Source organism: Neopsephotus bourkii, unplaced genomic scaffold, assembly GCF_033783945.1.
Source record: "Neopsephotus bourkii isolate Nb327-2 ecotype Australia unplaced genomic scaffold, CSIRO-AGI_Nbou_v1 NB_1132, whole genome shotgun sequence".
In the NCBI taxonomy this organism is placed as follows: Eukaryota; Metazoa; Chordata; class Aves; order Psittaciformes; family Psittacidae; genus Neopsephotus; species Neopsephotus bourkii.
Genome location: NW_026901618.1, coordinates 3,100,724 through 3,118,622, shown reverse-complemented (window position 1 = coordinate 3,118,622; position 17,899 = coordinate 3,100,724). Strand labels below are relative to the sequence as shown.

The 17,899-nt window shown below is 40.9% G+C and overlaps 1 protein-coding gene across 13 annotated transcripts in view; it reads right to left on the bottom strand.

Moving 5' to 3' along the window:
• Positions 1-202: 202 nt before the first annotated feature.
• Positions 203-17,899, bottom strand: part of THRB (thyroid hormone receptor beta) — a 178,877-nt gene continuing 161,180 nt past the window's right edge. For all 13 annotated transcript variants that reach the window (XM_061362703.1, XM_061362712.1, XM_061362707.1 and 10 more), the window contains 5 exons: positions 16,239-16,386; positions 14,260-14,465; positions 10,945-11,091; positions 6,915-7,173; positions 203-5,265 (listed from right to left, as the gene is read on the bottom strand). In XM_061362703.1, the coding sequence (XP_061218687.1) occupies positions 5,024-5,265; positions 6,915-7,173; positions 10,945-11,091; positions 14,260-14,465; positions 16,239-16,386 (1,002 nt within the window). In that variant the 3' untranslated portion in view covers positions 203-5,023. The remainder of the gene's footprint in view (positions 5,266-6,914; positions 7,174-10,944; positions 11,092-14,259; positions 14,466-16,238; positions 16,387-17,899) is intronic.

Genomic DNA, 17,899 nt, shown 5'->3' with positions numbered 1-17,899 from the left:
TGAAACTGATATAAAAAAAAATAAGCCAAATAAGCAAAACCCACAGACCTCATAGACAAAGTAAGACATCGTCCCAACCAGCTCCATAACAACAAATAAACAACCCAAACCACTCTTCTCTTCCAAAAAATTACAAATGACTAATTTGATGTATTTATCAGCAAACTAAAACTGAAGAGTGGGAAGGAAGTAGAAAAAAAGAAATTACAGTATGTCAGCTAGTTCGTGCCCTGATACTATCTTTACCAACATTAAATGTGTAATTAAATAAAGTGTCTTTTAATGTTTTACATTGTGCTCAGTAATTTACATATATTTAATCTACACCTGGGTGCTGATGTAGATTTACATTTGATTGTCTTGTGCATAAACAAGATTAGCTTTTAAAGAAGGTAAACTGTGCAATGGACAGTCACAAACACCTTATTACCTGCACAATATTGCTTTTTGAAGGCGACATCAGTCAATGTGGATACACACGAATAATGCATACTCTTTGCATTTGCTAACATCTATGCTAGAACTTTGTGATAAGGCCAAACCTTTTTTTTTTTTGTTTTTAATTTTAAAGCAAAAATATACCATAGTAAAAAAAACCACCTCACCGTGCTCACATCGCTTTGAGTTTTTTAAATGGAAAATAAATCTCTATCACACTAGAATAAAATTCTCTCTATAAAATTTAAATACAGATCACTTCATCGCTGTATCAAAAGGAAACGTCTGGCAATCATTTCCAGATGATCACAATAACAAGACACATCAAGAGGTCCTGTTGCCTCTTCCTTTGTGAAAAGATAAATGCTGAACACTTTCAATTACTCTCACAGTGAGAGGAGTATGTTCCTTGGTTGTGGAGTTTAATTCCACCAATGAAAAAGGTTTAGCCTTAGGAATGCTGGCTACATCTCAAAACCATAAGACCGATTTGTATAATTTATGATTCATGCAGCAAGAAGTCAATATGACACATACAGTTTAGAGTTCCATAGCATAAAAATACATCACTAGCAATGACATGCTCTGCTTGTTATCAACAGCCCTGTCCTGGCAGATTGCTGATATAAATGGTCTTTCTGGACAGTTTTTTCCTCTTTTCTGATGCCTGCCTCTGAAGAAGCAAGCAGTCTGCTCAAGAGTTATTTTGGACCTTGGAAGTCTCTCTCTAAGGTCTGTATTTTGGCAGAATGTAAACAAAAATCATTATCACACACTGTTTATGTCATTATAAATATCATAACTGAGATCACACATGAAATGAGTATCTAAATGCACGAGTTACTCAGGGCAAAACCATAAATGGTGACAATCAGGTCTGACAGGAAGAATCTCCTACGTGAGACCAACACACAGACCACAAAGCAAAAATGAGAGTTATGTGGCACCATCAGAAATGAGACTTGGGACTGCACTGGAAAGTGTATGTTTGTTATTTTACTCAGAAGGCCAGCTACTACAAAGCGTGCTGACTGCAGTACTGATGTCTGCCACTCAGATGGTTAAAAACAACTATGCCTTTGCAGAACTACAGCCAGTATCCACTGGTAAGAATCTTCAAGAACATCCTCATGTGATCGAGTTTTGCTTTCATCATCACATAAATCAGGAGTCATACTGAGGGAGTAAATGAAGTTACACAAAATAAGACTGGTAGGAGATCAGAGGCCATTAGATGTCAGTACATCAAATCTGTCAAACTAAGAGCTTGGTCTTAGTTTTCAGTTGACTACTACTAATCCTGCCCTGTTAATCAGTGCTAGACTCCAGCTTAATCTAAAAAGCTAGAAAAGTATGCTGACATATGTCCTTTCTGCTTAGAACCCTGCCAAACCTATCAAGTTGGTTGCTTGATTTTCAGTACTTCAGTCCATCTGCAACCACCTAAGGAGGTTATTTTCTGAATCCTGATTAAGCACAACTCCAAACTACATCAGCACCTTGGGAAGTCAGGCCACTAACTCAGGCAGCTTACATGCTTGAATTCAGACATTCATTTATGCAAGCTGTTCTAAAACTTTATAACTTGCCATGGTAGAGCTCTGGGTACAAGTTTCTGTACAAGCAGTGATTTTCACAGCAGTCAGTAATGCAAAGTGTTAATTCTCAGCACTGTCTCAAGCTGCAGTTCTGTCCAGGGTGCTTCAAGTTGATCCTCCTCTTGCTGTTTCCCCAGGTCAATCCAGTAACTCTCACATTTTTTTTCTAACCTCTGATCTTTATTTATATTTTGAATAATGCAGTCCTGACAATCCCAAGTGTTCAAAAGCCAGGCATAAGGGCCACAACAGTTATGAGCTAAGTCACTTTTGGGTAGTGACTTCCCACCTAAATATTTAACATTTAGCCTACTGATTTTCTTTATAGCCCAAAGGGTAAGAATTGTTGACCTTAATGACAGAAAGAACCTCTCAAGCAGCTGCAGAACTCCAGAAAATGAAGCTCTGAAAAACATACGAAACATTGTGGATCTTGTAGTGAGATCATTGCAAGCACTACTAGGAGAAACATGGTGTTTCTTCTCCTGGGTCTCATTCACATCAGGGTCAAAAGATTATACACTAGTTCAAGATGACATTTAGCAAACAGGTGAGATACTTGCACTGGCTTCATGAGGAACTCCATGCTCAGATCTGTGGTAGAACTCCAGAGGACATGCACAATTCTCTTTTCTTTGCAAGCCACTGTGGGTATAGATACAGGTAATGGGTCTGTTGATTTTTTGCTTTCCCTGTGCTATCAATTCCCTATGAAACCACCTCCAAATGAGGTATTTTGCACTCTTTACTGACTATGCTTTTATGACAGATGCTGCTCATCTGAGATTCCACATGAGTACATGCAAGTTCATCAGATTTTCTGGTCTCATGTTCCAAAAAGCTGGAAAGTTTTTAAGCTCTTCTTCCCCCAGTAAACAGTTCTCTACAAGGAGTTTAGATAGAGACCGATGCTGTTAATACATATGCTTCGAGATGGAGTAAACACAGCCCGCAACAGAGGTTCTTCAACTTCAGCAAACATTTAAGAACAAATTTCCAATGGTCTGTCTTCCTTGCTACCTGCATAAAAACCCTAAACACCCCACTGTGATTTATGTTCTCACAAAATTAAGGGTACAACCCCCTAAGTGATAACATCAGTGCTTACACCTCATCACAGGTGCATATGGTATCAAAGAGCAGGTAGAACAAGATTCCAATCCCTGAAACCACAGCCAATAGCACTGCAAATGCATTATCAATGATGCAAGGAAAGAGGGGTGGGAAGAATTCAGCCCCTGACACACACATATTGTGTTCCACCACCAAATTTTCCTGAGTACCATGTTTTCATGAGGGGATAAACACATAACATACAGGCTTAGTATGGGCCATGAGCTTTGAAAGTCAACACATCCACCCTAACAATGCCCACTGACTTGCCAGACAAATGTATCAATAAATAGCAGAGAAAAGAAACTGGTACAAATGCATGCACAACATGAAAGAACATGGGATATGAGGAAGTGCAGAATAGGTGAACTGAATCTCTGATTCCCAGGAAGAACAGAAGGATGCTTTTGATGTATCATACAAATTCAGAGAATGGCTTAATATCAAATTTGTAAAACCTAGGGACAACATCCCTGAATGGAGATGTACGACAGAGAGGAACCTCCACCTAGCATGCCCTCATCACCGGTCTCCAAACATTCCAAGACTGAGTACTGGCTTGCAGATTTTGGCAGCAGAACATCCCATCATTGCTGAGTTTGGTTCCTGTTAGTGCAGTTAGTGGAAATAAATTAGAAGACTCAAAGAGAGAACCTAGCCAAACAAAAGTCATACAGACACCAAGGAGGGAGAACCAGGCTGATCAACACACACAGAGGAGAGGGTAGGAGAGAGAGAAAAGATAAAACAATGGAAATATGTTTAAGACATCTGATGATGATTTGTAATTATATATATATAAAATTATATATATACATGCATATAAACTTTATATATATATATATATAAACCAAAAGACTACAGCCAAGCAACACTGTATTACTGGAATAAAGCTGTACAGTCTTGAGTGTCATTAATAAAACAGTTGGGTTTTGTCCCATCTGAAGGTCACTCCATATACTTTATTCTCCTTGTCCTCATTCTGTGAGCATTCATATCCCTGAATAACTCCAAGGAAAGCCTGCTATCCTGACAGAGAGCCTTATCCCTCAGAGTGACGATTTTTCCACACACCTCACAAAAAGCAGACATTTTCACTCTCAGAAAAAGCACCTCAGAGGATCATATTCCCCTCCTTACTCCAACAGACCTTCCAGTGAAGTTAGATGGAGTTCAACTGTAGTAAGAACTGAAGGATCTTAATTTCTTATACATGTGGAAAAAAATGAGCCAGTCCCTTCTAAATCTGTGTTACTTTAAGTACTTGATTTATGAGGCACTGTTAAACTGTATCTGCTGGAACAATCCTCAGGTAATAATGTGATTATGATGATGACGGAGATCTTAGATCATAATGGTGATTGTTACAGTAGGAAAAACCACAAAGACTAGAAATCGTCATCTCAGGTCACTTGTGCCCTGCAAAATGAGGTAATACTAGACAGAATCGTCAGGGTCAAATTAACAATAGTTGTTTTACCTTGGAAGCCAATTTATTTTCTGCCACTTCAATTTCTCTCCCATAGTTTCCAAGCAACTTATGTGTGAGCTGGTGACCACGCTAGTGCTGGTGAATGAGATTAGTTTGTTTGTATTTTCACTGTTAAGCTGTCAAAGCATTCACATCAAAGGACCAAAGAACAAATTGCAATAGTTAAAAGTCACAAGTACTCGCGTTAAAGGGATGTTTTCATCCATGTGCACACAACTGCCCCCCAGTAACCCCAGAAGTAAAACTGAACAAAAAGCCAACCCTGCCTCAAGAAACAGAAGAGATGGAAGAAGAAGAACAAACAGAGGTGAGAAGAGATGGACAACGGGATGAAATGACAGCCAGTAGTGTGATGGGGGTGTGGAGAACTGCTCCAGTCTCTCTAATCCTCAAACACTTCCAGGAACAACGGAGGGAAGAGTTCTGTGGGGCACTCCACCTTCATGTGCAGGAAGCGGCTGGCATGGCACGCTCCAATCATTCGCAGGTCTGTCACTTTCATCAGCAGTTTTGGCCAAAAGTGTGCAACATGGTGTTTTCTGTAATTAATGTAGTGTTCAAATGCCAGGAGGAAACCCTCTTGACACTTCTCAATCCTCTCAACACAAACAAGGCCTGGGCGATCTGTAGATACAAAAAAGCAGAGTTATTGCTATTTCTTATCTACTTTAACAAATTCCTGATTATAAATCAGGAAAAATAGCACAATTCTGTTATTAGCAAAGAAAGGAGGAACCAAGAACATCTGGCTCTGCCACAAATAACTTCTTTGACCCTGGACACCTCACTTATCAGTACGAGCCTCATTAAAACAAGGAGATAATCCTTTTGCTATCCTTTGTCCATACAGAGTATAGCTGTTTGGGAAGTGTTTCCTTACAGTGACTACAGCAACAGACCCCTGATCTCACCTAAGGCTTCTATCTATACCTTTCTATGAAACAACTAATAAAGAACCAAAATATTTTCCCTGCCAGGTATCTAAATCATAGTTCTTTCGTATCTGTTTCTCTACAGTATGACCAGTGCTTTGGTCAAGCTTTGATCCACAGGTCAATCAACAGAACGGTTTGGGTTGGAAGGGACCTTAAAGATCATCTTGTTCTAACCTCCCGCCATGGGGGGAGCAGGTTGCTCCAAGCCCCATCCAACCTGGCCTTGAACACTGCCAGGAATGGGGCAGCCACAGCTTCTCTGGGCAACCTGTGCCAGTGCTTCACAGTCGGAAAGCTGCAAAGAAAACTGTTATGGAGCATCAAGGAACAACACCACCAAAAGTCTGACTGATTGTCTCAAGTGGCACGCAGATGGGCACTGGGAAAGCTTTGGTCACAAGTCACTCTTCAAGAGACACTTCTGTTAAAGCAGGTCCTCTGAACTGAACTGAAAGCAGGTCCTTCTGAATCCCCTACTCATGTACCATGGAGTAGGGAACTAAAAAGAAATCAAAATTTTGATTGGGAAGGTCAAGCGCTTTCTTGTGATTAATGTGGAAACCCTTCTGTCTCAGATGCAGTTAATGCTTGTAAATCCCTGTCTGTGTATTGTTATTCAGTGCTCAATTCAATTCAAAGTCATCTTAAACCAAAATCTTGCCAAATCTGCCACTGCCCAAGAATGGAATTTCCTCTTTGGGCTGGCACAGTCAATGGAAGCATACTTGAACACATACTCGATTTGAGGTTAGAAACACTTTGGAAATCATATGAAATGTGCTGCTTCTGTATTACAACACCAAGAGACCAGTTGCGGTGTGCATGGGGAAACAGCACAGCTCTCAAATGTCCAAAAGCAAGTGGTGCAAGATGGCATATGAGAGTCATCTTGCTCATATCCAAAAGCATATGAGCACTGATGGAAATATGTGTAAACTGTACATCCTGCCCAGTGCATGACAGCACATAGGGGAAGAAGGAATTTACTGTAAGGACAACTACTGCCAAATTACTAGGTTTTTATTCAAGGGAGATCGACTGAGAACCAGATCTGATTTCTTTCTGATGATCATCCCTGCCTCCTCCCTAAGTACTACACTGATCAAGGTGTGTTACCAAAGCGCTTTCACACCCATCTCTCTGAATACCCTGGATTTTTTTCCTAGTGTTGAGTAAACTAATTCTAAGCTGCAAGGGGTTTTTGAGAGAAGATTCCTCCCACATTACTCTAGTCAGCACTACAAGATCTAACATACTCTATTCATTTTAAAAAGAGGCTTGCGACAAAGACTAAAGAGTTTCAAAATTGTTGGGTTCCCAATATACTTCTGTTCTCACCTGATGACATGAGCAGAACAGCCTGAAGAAGGGCAACCTCGGTGTCATCCAGGTTAAATGAAGAAAGAGACATACCCAGGTCAAAAATGGCATCAGACACTACGCCAAGACCCCCATTTTTCAGCTGGCCCCTTGTCACCGCCATCTCCCCATTCAGTGTTAAAGTCTCACTCTCGGGGTCATAGCGAACTGCTGCTCGGAGGGACATTATCTCCATACAGCAGCCTTTCAGAAGGATGATCTGGTCTTCACATGGCAGCTGCAGAAATTATAAACAGTAAAGGAAAAGATGTTTTCCAAACTGAGTTGGTGTTACAACTACAGTAAATCCATGAGCATGAAGTTGTGGGTCACTCCCCAGGACACTATCTTGCATAGTGCAGATACTCTCCAAACACACTGCTGACTGACTGCACCACACAGAACTTGAAGACTCATACTTCTGCTTTCAGACTCTGCCAGCAGGTTAACATCCCCCCACACCATTAGGAACTTCAGCGATGACACAGCTATAGGCAAGTGGTACTGGACAAGATACTCCAGGCAAATCAAGCTGTTTCAGATGCTGAGGTGAAGTGACCCCACTTGCAGATGTGCTGCTCTCTGTGGGACCAGTCAGTTTGCGGGAGCATTATAAAATTAAATCCAATAAACCTTAAGAATGTAGCTTTCCATTTTGCAGAAGATTTGAGAAGCAGACCTGTCAGGTGCCAGATTAGTGGTAACATATACTATTGGTTTTGTCTCCCATCAGGGGTGGATCTCACTGAGATGGCTGAAGGGGTCACTGTTCTCAGCTGTTTTCCTTTCCCTCTTCTACTCCCGAACTCCCTTGGCTTAAAGCATAGCATAACAGAATAAAGTACAATTGGAGCCGGTACAGACCTCAGCCATCCCAGTTAAACTCACAGCCAGCCATGCTTATTTTTTACCTGGCCAGAGTTAAAACCAGACATTTGGAAGGGTCTGTAAGAGTGAACAGCTTTTTAATTAAAAGGAGTGAAATAAATTCTTGTCTGTAGGACAGATACCTCAATCACTGAATAGGGCAGGTACTCTAATTCTCACTGCCCATTTAAACAACAGAAAATTTAAGCTATATTTTAGCCTAGTAAGGCTGATCTCCCTAGGGTCCCCATATTATTGCTGGACAGACAGAAAATCTATGGTTTAACTTCAGCTTTTACAGTGGTGCACAAGGCACGATCTTTAGGGCATGTGGCTAGACATGTCTTTTCCACAATGTCAAGAAAGGTAAGCTGTCTGAACTGGTGGAGATAGGTCCTGTATTTATAGTGCTACCAGGATGCAGACACATTCTGTAAATCATGTCTTTATGTTTTCATAGGTAATTTAATGATAGCAAAACCCACAAGACTATTTTGAGACTGCCTCTAACAGTCTCAAACAGCAATGGTCACATAGATGAAAAAGCAACTCATTTCTACTTGGCTTGAAAGGAAGCAAAAATCCATCAATTTCTGATTCACACAAAGTTATTATATTTACCTGTTTCACAAATCAAAATGAAAAAATCCTCACCAATTACAGGTTTACATGGCAACTGTGTACTCGCAAAGCAAGTACATTGATTTGGTGTAAAATGGTGCAGAGTGGATGCCAGACAGCTATCTAACTCAAGTGGAAGGCTGTTCCCTTTTAGAGAACAGTTTTAAGCAGAAAGCTAGCAGTCAGTTAAAGGAGTTGAATCATGCAGCTATTTTTCCAGCAATGCCAACTTCAGGTGTGAAGTGTTTGGTACACAAGAAGAATGACTCATCCTGTTCAGGGCAAATCACCTTCTCTGCTGATTGCACTCAGCCCAGCAGCAGTGTATGGAAGGCTGCACAGGCACAGTGGAAGTCTCACTACCCAATGACAGTGCCATTATTTGGCTGCTCAGACTGAATTAGGGAAAGAAACAAGAGTAAGAAATGAAATAACATTAAATAAAATTAAAGGGGAAGAAAAGGGAGGCAAAGGATGAGAAGGGGAAGGGAGAGGAGAGAGAAAGCATATGTGAAGGAAAAAGGAAAGAGACCTTAAGAATAAAAGTAAGGAGAAGGAAGAATGGTGGAAAAGAGACAGGTAACAACACGGAAGGTATTTCATGATGCTTTAGCTGTTTTTTTAGTAACTTAAACCAATGAGAATTTTTCTTCCTACTTGAACCTTCTTCAAACTTCTTTATGATCATGGTGTTCTGACTATGTCTGTCATTCATCTGCTTTCCTAATTCTGAAGAATACATGGGACACAATGCCAAGTCTCCAGTCTTATTTGCCAGTAGCAGCAGTCACCAGAGATGGGGTTGAATGTCAGTTCTGTTCCCAGCTACGCCGGTTTTAACGCTATCTATGGTCATCAATTAAGCATTGCTACCACCAGCACACCTTCCAGGAGTGAGGTCAACAAATGTGACTGATTATTTGTCACATGTTGTCTTTTCCTTTTCTCTCTGCAGGGAGAAAAAGCAAAAGGCAGGAACCTGAGGTGCTCACCCCTGCAGGACATATTGGCAGCCAGCACACATGTAACTGCAGCCCCATGGAACTGAGCTGAGCACCTCAGGTTCCTGCTCTTTGCTTCTCCACTTCAAAAAGGAGCAAACAGTTGTTATTTCATGCTACAGCAGGATCTATTTGACAACTCGGATGAGAGCTGTCCTACTCTTTTGTGTTCACAAGTTGTCCCTCACTCTGCTATCACACCTTGCTGTATATGGAAAAATAACAGGTATATCAACTGCTACTTCCCACCAACAAATGCCAAATCAGAGGAGACAAATTCCCTCAGACACCGAATGCTGCAGTGGCCTCTTGATCTATGGACACATTCCCTGCATTTTAAAATCTTCATGCTTGGCCATTACTTCATGCTGATGGAGCCAATGCTGAGGTTAGCCAGGGAGAGCTATTTAACTTGTCTGATGGAGCCAATGCTGAGGGTAGCCAGGGAGAGCTATTTACACTATGCCAACTATTGATATTTACCTCTTCTTGTGCTGTAGGTGCCAGAGGACATAAATAGCTTTCCCTGACTGACCTTAAAAGAAAGCTGCCAGCCACAGAACAGTAAAATGCTATGGCTGCCTTAAACTTCCTTCCTGAATGATGTTTAGTTGTGAAGAAGAAACACTGTTCCTGAGTTAGGAAGCCAAATGTTCATTGACCATGGTCACTCCCATTTTGAATATAATTCACCACTGGCATTTCACCAGCAGAGTCAAGTGTTGCTCTGCATTGTCAGGAAGCAAGCAGGCATTCTTCCATGGCTGGATTGGGGATATTTCCATGTTAAAACATTATTAAGATTACTAAGACTGAAATATTATTCCAGTTGCAGTTCTGATACAGTTTTTTAACTCAGGAAATAAATATCATCACCATTGTGCCTGGTTCTTCAATAAACCTATACCTCAGTGTAAATGAGATCAGCCTAGGGCCTCTGTATTCCTAATGTGCAATTAAGTCTACTTGAGTCTATTTACTGTGTATGTTACATGTTAGTATCTACCTGTAATGACATTCCATTACTTTTACAGACTCTTTTATGCATAACTTCCCTGTTTAGGAAAGGCATTCCTAGAGAACACAACGAAGCAAGTGTTATTCCTTGATATGGACGCTTTCTGAATTTGAAGGATTTGTTACTCACTCCACTATACTGTACCGGCCAAGGAGTCATAAAGCACAGAGGGAACTGGGTGCTGGGAGATCTGATTAAACAATTCAAAGATGCTTCTAGACAGTTGCTTTTTGTTCATCTGTTCTGTTCAAGGCTGCCTCTAAGACACATTTGAGTTCCTAATGAACCACAATGACTTCTACATGAACAAAATCAGGACTTCAGTAATCACAGGAAAAAGAAAACCCTTAATATTCCACATGATTCTAGTCCCATCTATGTCAAGTCTCTTTAACTTTACTCATCTTAAACACAGTGATTTTTTTTAGTTCTGTGCCAGGAGGATTTCGGATAGTTTTTAACAACAGGTATATACATGAGGAGTGCAAGGAAGTCTTCTTACCTCACAAAACATAGGCAACTTTTTGGCAAAATCCACCACTCTTGTAATCGCTGGTGTGATAATTTTTGTAAACTGGCTGAAGGCTTCTAAATCCACTTTCCCACCTTCTGGGGCATTAACTATTGGTGCCTGACCAATATCTTCTGGCTAAGGATATAAACAGATATATTTAAAGGAACAATCTGTCTTACAGCAACTATTTTAGATGCTAGAAAGTCCTGCTTGGCGATGGAAGCTACACTGAAATGCAAAATATCACAGTTTGCTTTGTAAGTAATGCCATTATGCCACCTTTTGTCTGTAAGGCATTTGTGAAAGAGGTGACTGCACAGAGAGATGGGCGTGTAGAACACCGCTACCCATCCTGTGTGGGCAGCTGCAACAGTGTGCACATGCAGTTTCTTCCTTGTGCCCGTATCTGAGTATTTTGTGGGTATAGCTTATATGCAATTTTTTTTGTACTTAAAAATGTAGGCTTGTTCTTGGTTCTTACAGGTGCTGAGAACTCTCAAGTTTCTCTAGAAGAAAAGGGAGCTGAGGTGGCTTATTATTCCTGAGAAGATGCTGACAGCTCTGCAGAATTGGTCTCTTCACATACTCGAAGTTCTGAAATCCTTACCAGAACAGATTGCGTGGCATCACAGAGCTCCAGGCAACTGCTAGGGCCTGTTTCCAAAACTAGGCTAAACCAACTGATGACTAAGAACCGTCTAACACTAAGTCAGTCTGGATAAAGTGACTAGAATTAGAGCTTGTCTGGGTAAAATTTTGGTTGAAAATTACCTTCTGCATGACTTCAGCCCAAGGTTTCTCCAAAAGCTGAAAAAAAGAATTAATCCCATAGGGATATACAATGAAATAGTTTCAAGCAGAATGGGATGAGTGTTTCTTTATTCCAACTCCCTTGAACTTGTTCACCTGATTTTTATGACAGTGCATCAATGTTCCTGTGTATTTTAAAAACATGCATATCAAAGCTGTTCTGTTCCCAAAGTGTGGCTTTGTGGTTGTAAAAGACCTGCCAGCCGCCATGCAGAGGTTTGATTTTGTTCACATCAGAGAGCCAAAAACTGGATAAAACCTAGAGAAAGTGGCCTTAAAGACTTCTTGACATTTATATAAGGGCACTTGAACAGGGGAGGTGCTGAAAGTGCTGTCTATAATAAAAGCTTGTGCTCGGCTATTTTTTTAAGGCAACACATCATAAAAGATCATTCCACAGCCCTGTCACCAATGTGAATCCAAATCTAACTTCTTGCAAGAAAAAAACTCAGCAATGTGTTTATAAAGCAAGCTCCAAGTGTAAAAGAACAATGAAGAGGACTGGGCTCAATTATCTGATGGTTCCCAATAAGAAACTAAAATAATCCCAGTTGTAGGTCCTCCCCTCCCTGAATCTTGGGAAACTAAACCAGATTGTCTGTGTGCTCACGATAAATAACCTTCGTCACTTCCAAGCAAGAAGACCAAATGCTTAAAAACATGCATAACATTGTTAGGGAATAAAAGATAGAACTCAGCATTTTCTTGGGAAAGGCAAAAGGAGTCAGGATTGCTAGCTAAAGCTAATACACTCCAGAAGGACATGCACTGGAGGACCCTTGCCACCTAACTCACCTCAGTAAGAAAAGAGGTCCAGACCCCAAAGGAGCTCCTGCTGTTGAAGTACCAGACTCAGCTGCCTAAGGACTGACCCACATTCCTGGGACATGCAAGTCAGCTCCTATTGTTCTTCAGGAGCTTGTGGCTGGGGCTTTCGAAGTCCTCCACCTGGGGTCGGTATACCATCATGGACTTTTCCTTCTATGTTCACTGCAATGTGTCAGCCAGCTTCTCATGCTTGCCTTGAAACCACTGGGCTTCAGCATGTGAGCACTGCAAAGAACCAGGAGGCCCTGCAATGAGGGCTGCACCAAGAACAGTTTGGTCTGACGTAGGAACCAGCTGTGGAAGTCACAGCTGGTTTCTGAGCTGCCCATTACAACTGACCCTCCTGCCTCTGCTCCATCCCTCCCTTCTTTCAATAGCTCTGTCATTGCTTCACCTCGTGCTCTGCCTCTGGGTGCCCTTTGCCGGAGGCTTCCCTTCCACTGTGATTGTTTTCAGAGCCTGAAGTCCCTCAATGAGAACATTTTATGTGGTCCAGTGTATTCATTCCCAACCCCAGTGTCAAGCTGCTCAGGCTTTATCCTAAACCAGGCAATACCCAAAGAACAGACCTCCTGTCTAAGCAACCAAACACACTATTGCAGCTGCTTCTTGGTCTGCTAAAACCAGTGCCACAAACAGTGCTGTGCAGCAACACTGGAAAGCGCTCTGTTGCTTCTTGCCATTGTTTGCTGGCTGTGGTTTCTCCACTGCACGCTATTACAAACATGGAATTCATATAGAAACTTAGTGCCACTGGAATTAACAAATCATTATAAAAGGGATCAGCTGGTTTGAATATATAACTTCTCTAACCAATTGAACCGTGGGTCAAGATTCCGATAGTGAATGAGGCAGCAGGAGCCTAGGCTTGCAGAAAATGAGTATTCTCTATCTAATTTGCTATACACATACTGTTAAAGACCTTTGGGTATTCCTGAAATATGGTCTATAATCCTTCTTCTGTGCTGTATCAGCATCTTGGATTCTGCACTTATTTCCTTTAAAAATCGATTTAGAAAAATCAAATAAATCCTTTTTTAAGGCTGAGCATCACAAATCACCATTTATTTTCTGATCCTTAGTTACAGGCTGAATGAAAATGTAAGTCATCTTGTAGTCTGTAATCCCAATGCTATAGTGCATGTATCATCCTGCTTTAACTGAAATTAATTTTTCTTTGCTAGATTTATTTTAATTAACGTGTGCACTTTGAAGCAAGAAATGAAAAACCATGAGTTATTAGTAAAAAACATCAGCTTTCTCCTAAAACTCTGCATTGTTTTAAGACTTAGAATACGTTGCATAGTAGCTCCTAATAAAGACAATTATCCCTAAATACATACATAATATGTTACTGTTGTCAATCAGGAGTGAAACAATTCTTCTACTTTTTCGTATAATAGCACATTAAGATTATCCGTCTGAGTTAAGTCTTAACTTAGCAACATGCTGTTTATCTGTCGAAATACGTGGTGCGATCAAACCCTGAACTTCAAGGCAAGAATAAGCAAGCAGGAACTATAAAAAAAACATCCCTTTTTCATAAACATCAATACACTGGCAGTTATACCCTCTTTAGGGTTCCAAAGTTGGGAAGGAGTTAAAAGTTCAGGAGAAAGAAAGGAACCCGGCTCCAAGAGCAGTGTAAAAGGCTACAGTCCTTACCAGAAATTTCCTTTTCTGCTTCCAGTGGCTTCCTTGTGCATTGGTGGCCACATGTGCTTCAGTAACAATTTTGATGAGCTCCCATTCCTCATTTGTTGGCTCTGGTTTGTGCCCAATGGTTTTCTGCAGCTCTTCCCGACGTCTCTTCTCTCGATTTTCTTCTATTAGCTTCCTCTTTGCCAACCTCTTGCTGTCATCCAACACCACTAGCAGGGGAAAAAGCATAAAGAAATGGAATGAAGCTCTTAAACCTGTCTGAACCTTGGTCTTTTCTATGGCTGAGGTAGTAAATGCTTATAAACACCTCAACTGATCAGCAAAGAAGTACTTTGGTAAGAACAGCAGTTGACACAGTTTGGAGGGAGACACAAGAGAACTTAATTTTCTCAGATGCCTGGATTGCAAAGAATGATTTACCCTTCTGGTAACATTTTGTTAACTGCCATTACCTTCAGTTGCTCATTCTGCCTATAAAATTAATACATAAAAGCCTTCTAAGGACTCAAAGTGCTCCCATAACATACTTGCAGTAATCCGTGATGGGAAAGATACACTTTTGTTTTCTTTGAAGTAGTATCAGCGTGTTAAGTGCTCTGAATTGTGTGGAATGTTCTTGTAAGCCAGCAGAAGGTAACGTGGATTTAAGAAATTGGGAACACTTATTCACAGGAGGCTCAATTACCTGCTGCACGACACAATCAGAAACAATCTGCCTTTGGCCTTTTCCTCAAACCCTACAAATGGTAACATTCTGTAGCACTCCCCTTGCTCCCCACTATTATCAGTGATGCCAGACAGACAGGTCCCAGGGCTGCACATCTGTGACCACTGCTGAAGGTTTTATCCCATTTTCCATGCAAACATGAGTAGTCCATTCAAACTCACTGGCCTGCTTTTGCAGAGGAGGCCCATTCTGATTCACAGCTGGTGGCGGGCAGGCAGGCAGGCAAAACAAAAGCCCTACTTACATGCTCCCATTCACATGTTTGAACTCAAAGGTAGGAGAAGCCCTTCCTGAGTTGGGGAATAGTTGGCCTGTCTGCTGTGCTCAGTGATAGCTCCTTTGGCTGTTATAAGGAGGTGCATCCCACAAAGGCCACAGGAGCCTTATGGTAATGGCACCTGCAGGTCAGCACCAGCCTCGGAGAAACTTCTCACTCCATACATGCGCTACTTGCCTGATGCTCACCACTGCCTGCTGCATCAGACTGGGCTGAATGTGAAATGGTGACCCAGGGTTACCTATCCCCTCTCCTGAAAGTCTACCTGGCTAAAATGAAATTGTGTTTTCTTCTATTTCCCTCTAGACAGAAGGCACTGTTATACATCACATTAACAATGAGTGCTTTTCTGTTGTTTATTAGACCTGATTTGCTGTCAATTCTTCTGCAGAGGATTAAGCCAGCAACAACCATTAACATCAATGCACAGGAGGACTCATGACTTCCTCCCACTTGCACTAATTGAAGTTATTGGTATAAATCCCTGTGCAGTGGCAGAAAAAGATGACCCCCTAAGGGTTAATCTTACAGCCACATTTTCTATTACTTTAGAATTAGAGTCGAGTTCTTTGCAGCAGATAACTTCTTCAGGGCTAAAAATAAAACAAACAACTGCAGGATGACTCATACAACGACATTCAATTTCAATCCTCCAGAATTTTATAAACAAGATGCTTTTTTCTTAAGCAAAGTGTCCATTCAGATGTACTTCTCCCTCCTCTCCTCCAGAGAGTGAACATTCCTACTGTTACTCAGTCTGGTAGGGCCAGGAGAAGGTGCAGTCTGGAGAAGGGTAAACAAAAAAATACAGCCTTATGAGAGTGGTTTGACGCAATGGACAAAATTCCCTGCTATGAGTTATTAAAAAAGTGCTGGCAGTTCTGCTCTACTTTAACAAGCTTCAGAACCCAACATACTTTAAGCAAACACACACATTAAAAAAGGAAAAAAGAAAGAAAAACAGACAAATGTACTTACAATCTGTTGCCATGCCAACAAAGATACATTTTTTGAAGCGACATTCCTGGCACTGATTTCTTGTTACTTTGTCTATCACACATTTTCCTTCATATTTACAGGAGTAGGTTGGATGGAGGTTTTTCTGAATGGTTCTTCTAAAAAAACCCTAAGTGCAATAAAGAAATACATTTGAAAGCATTAGCACTGCACATTTTTTTTTTTTCCAAATTGGGAGCCACTTTGGTTTGGTAGAAATGTACCTAAGAATGCAAGATAACATACTTCATTCCATGAAACTCTCATAGAGGAAAACTAATTTTGTAGTGTATGGCATTTCTTATCTGAGTTTCACAAAACATTTCCTCCCTAAAAACTAAAACCACATAGACATTTTGGACAAGTAAAGGCATAAGTAACACTGTCCTGAGGGACAAATACTGTCTACAGGTCTTCTTGAAATAATGTTTCTGTGTGTTGAGTTTTTTTGCATTTGAACTAGAGAGTTTATTTTGAGCCCCTTTCTAAATTACATAATAATTTAGAGGGATATTAAGAGACATATACATACTTTTAATTAAAGAGCAGCTTCTGCAAATAGTAAGAACAGTGGTGTCTTTGAGCCACTACAGGATTAAGAACAAGCAGTTCTACTCCTTTCTTTCCATCGAAGCCAAAAACCCCAACCAACCAACTAACCAACCAACCAACCAACCAACCAGCCAACCAACCAAATCTGGGTAAGACTAAGAATTTTACAAACACCCCATAGACCCTGGCCTTAGGTAAGGAAATCAGCTAAAACTTCTGTCTGGACATTACAGACGTAATCCTGGTACTAATTCCGACATCACTTTTCTCATTGACTTCTGCAAGAGTGGACAAGACAAGCTGTAAAGCAAGAAATGTAGACTTTAGTTTCAAGTTTCACCATTGTTTGAGACTGCCTACATCCAGCAGTGCAGCTTGCAACTGCCTTGACATAAAGACCGGGGTCCCAGTGTGACTGAGGCCACTGTGAATGGCTTTGGTTTCAGTGAAAATGGCAAAATTCAAGTGAGATTTTACCGAATAAATAGCCTCTTCAGTGGGGATTTTATCTAATGAATGGTCACTTCAGAAAGCAAAAGTTCTGGTTTTAATCATGTTAAATAATACCTGGTAAAATCCTGTAGCAGTGTGTAATTTCTGTTAACAGAGAATGTTGTATTAAGATGTACGGATAAGTCTGTACTTCAGCTTGAGCTTCTAATTCCAGTGAACACAATAAAGAGCCTTGTCCTTATTAGAGTTTTAGCTTACATGATCCAACTTGAGCTAAGAGTGCAACTTTTTCTTTCTTAATAATGGTTAAGACATGAAAACTCAATTAAAATGAGTTGCATAAGGCATGTGTGCGATCCTTCGCAAGACTGGGATCCATTGGGTTGAGCCAAAATCCAGAAAATCACAATCAAGATGCCCTTACGTGAGATTTGGATCAGGTCTCAAACTTTCATCTACCCAACAGCTGGATTTGGATTCACTCTCAAGCTTGTGACAAATTCCTAGAGACAGGACCTGTTCCCCTCCGCCCTGAGGATCAAAGATGGCTCTGGACAACCAAGGACTCAGGCTAATCTGTAGTTATAGCAAGAGATGGAAAAATCTCTGATGAATCTCAGGAAGTGTTTTCCAAACCT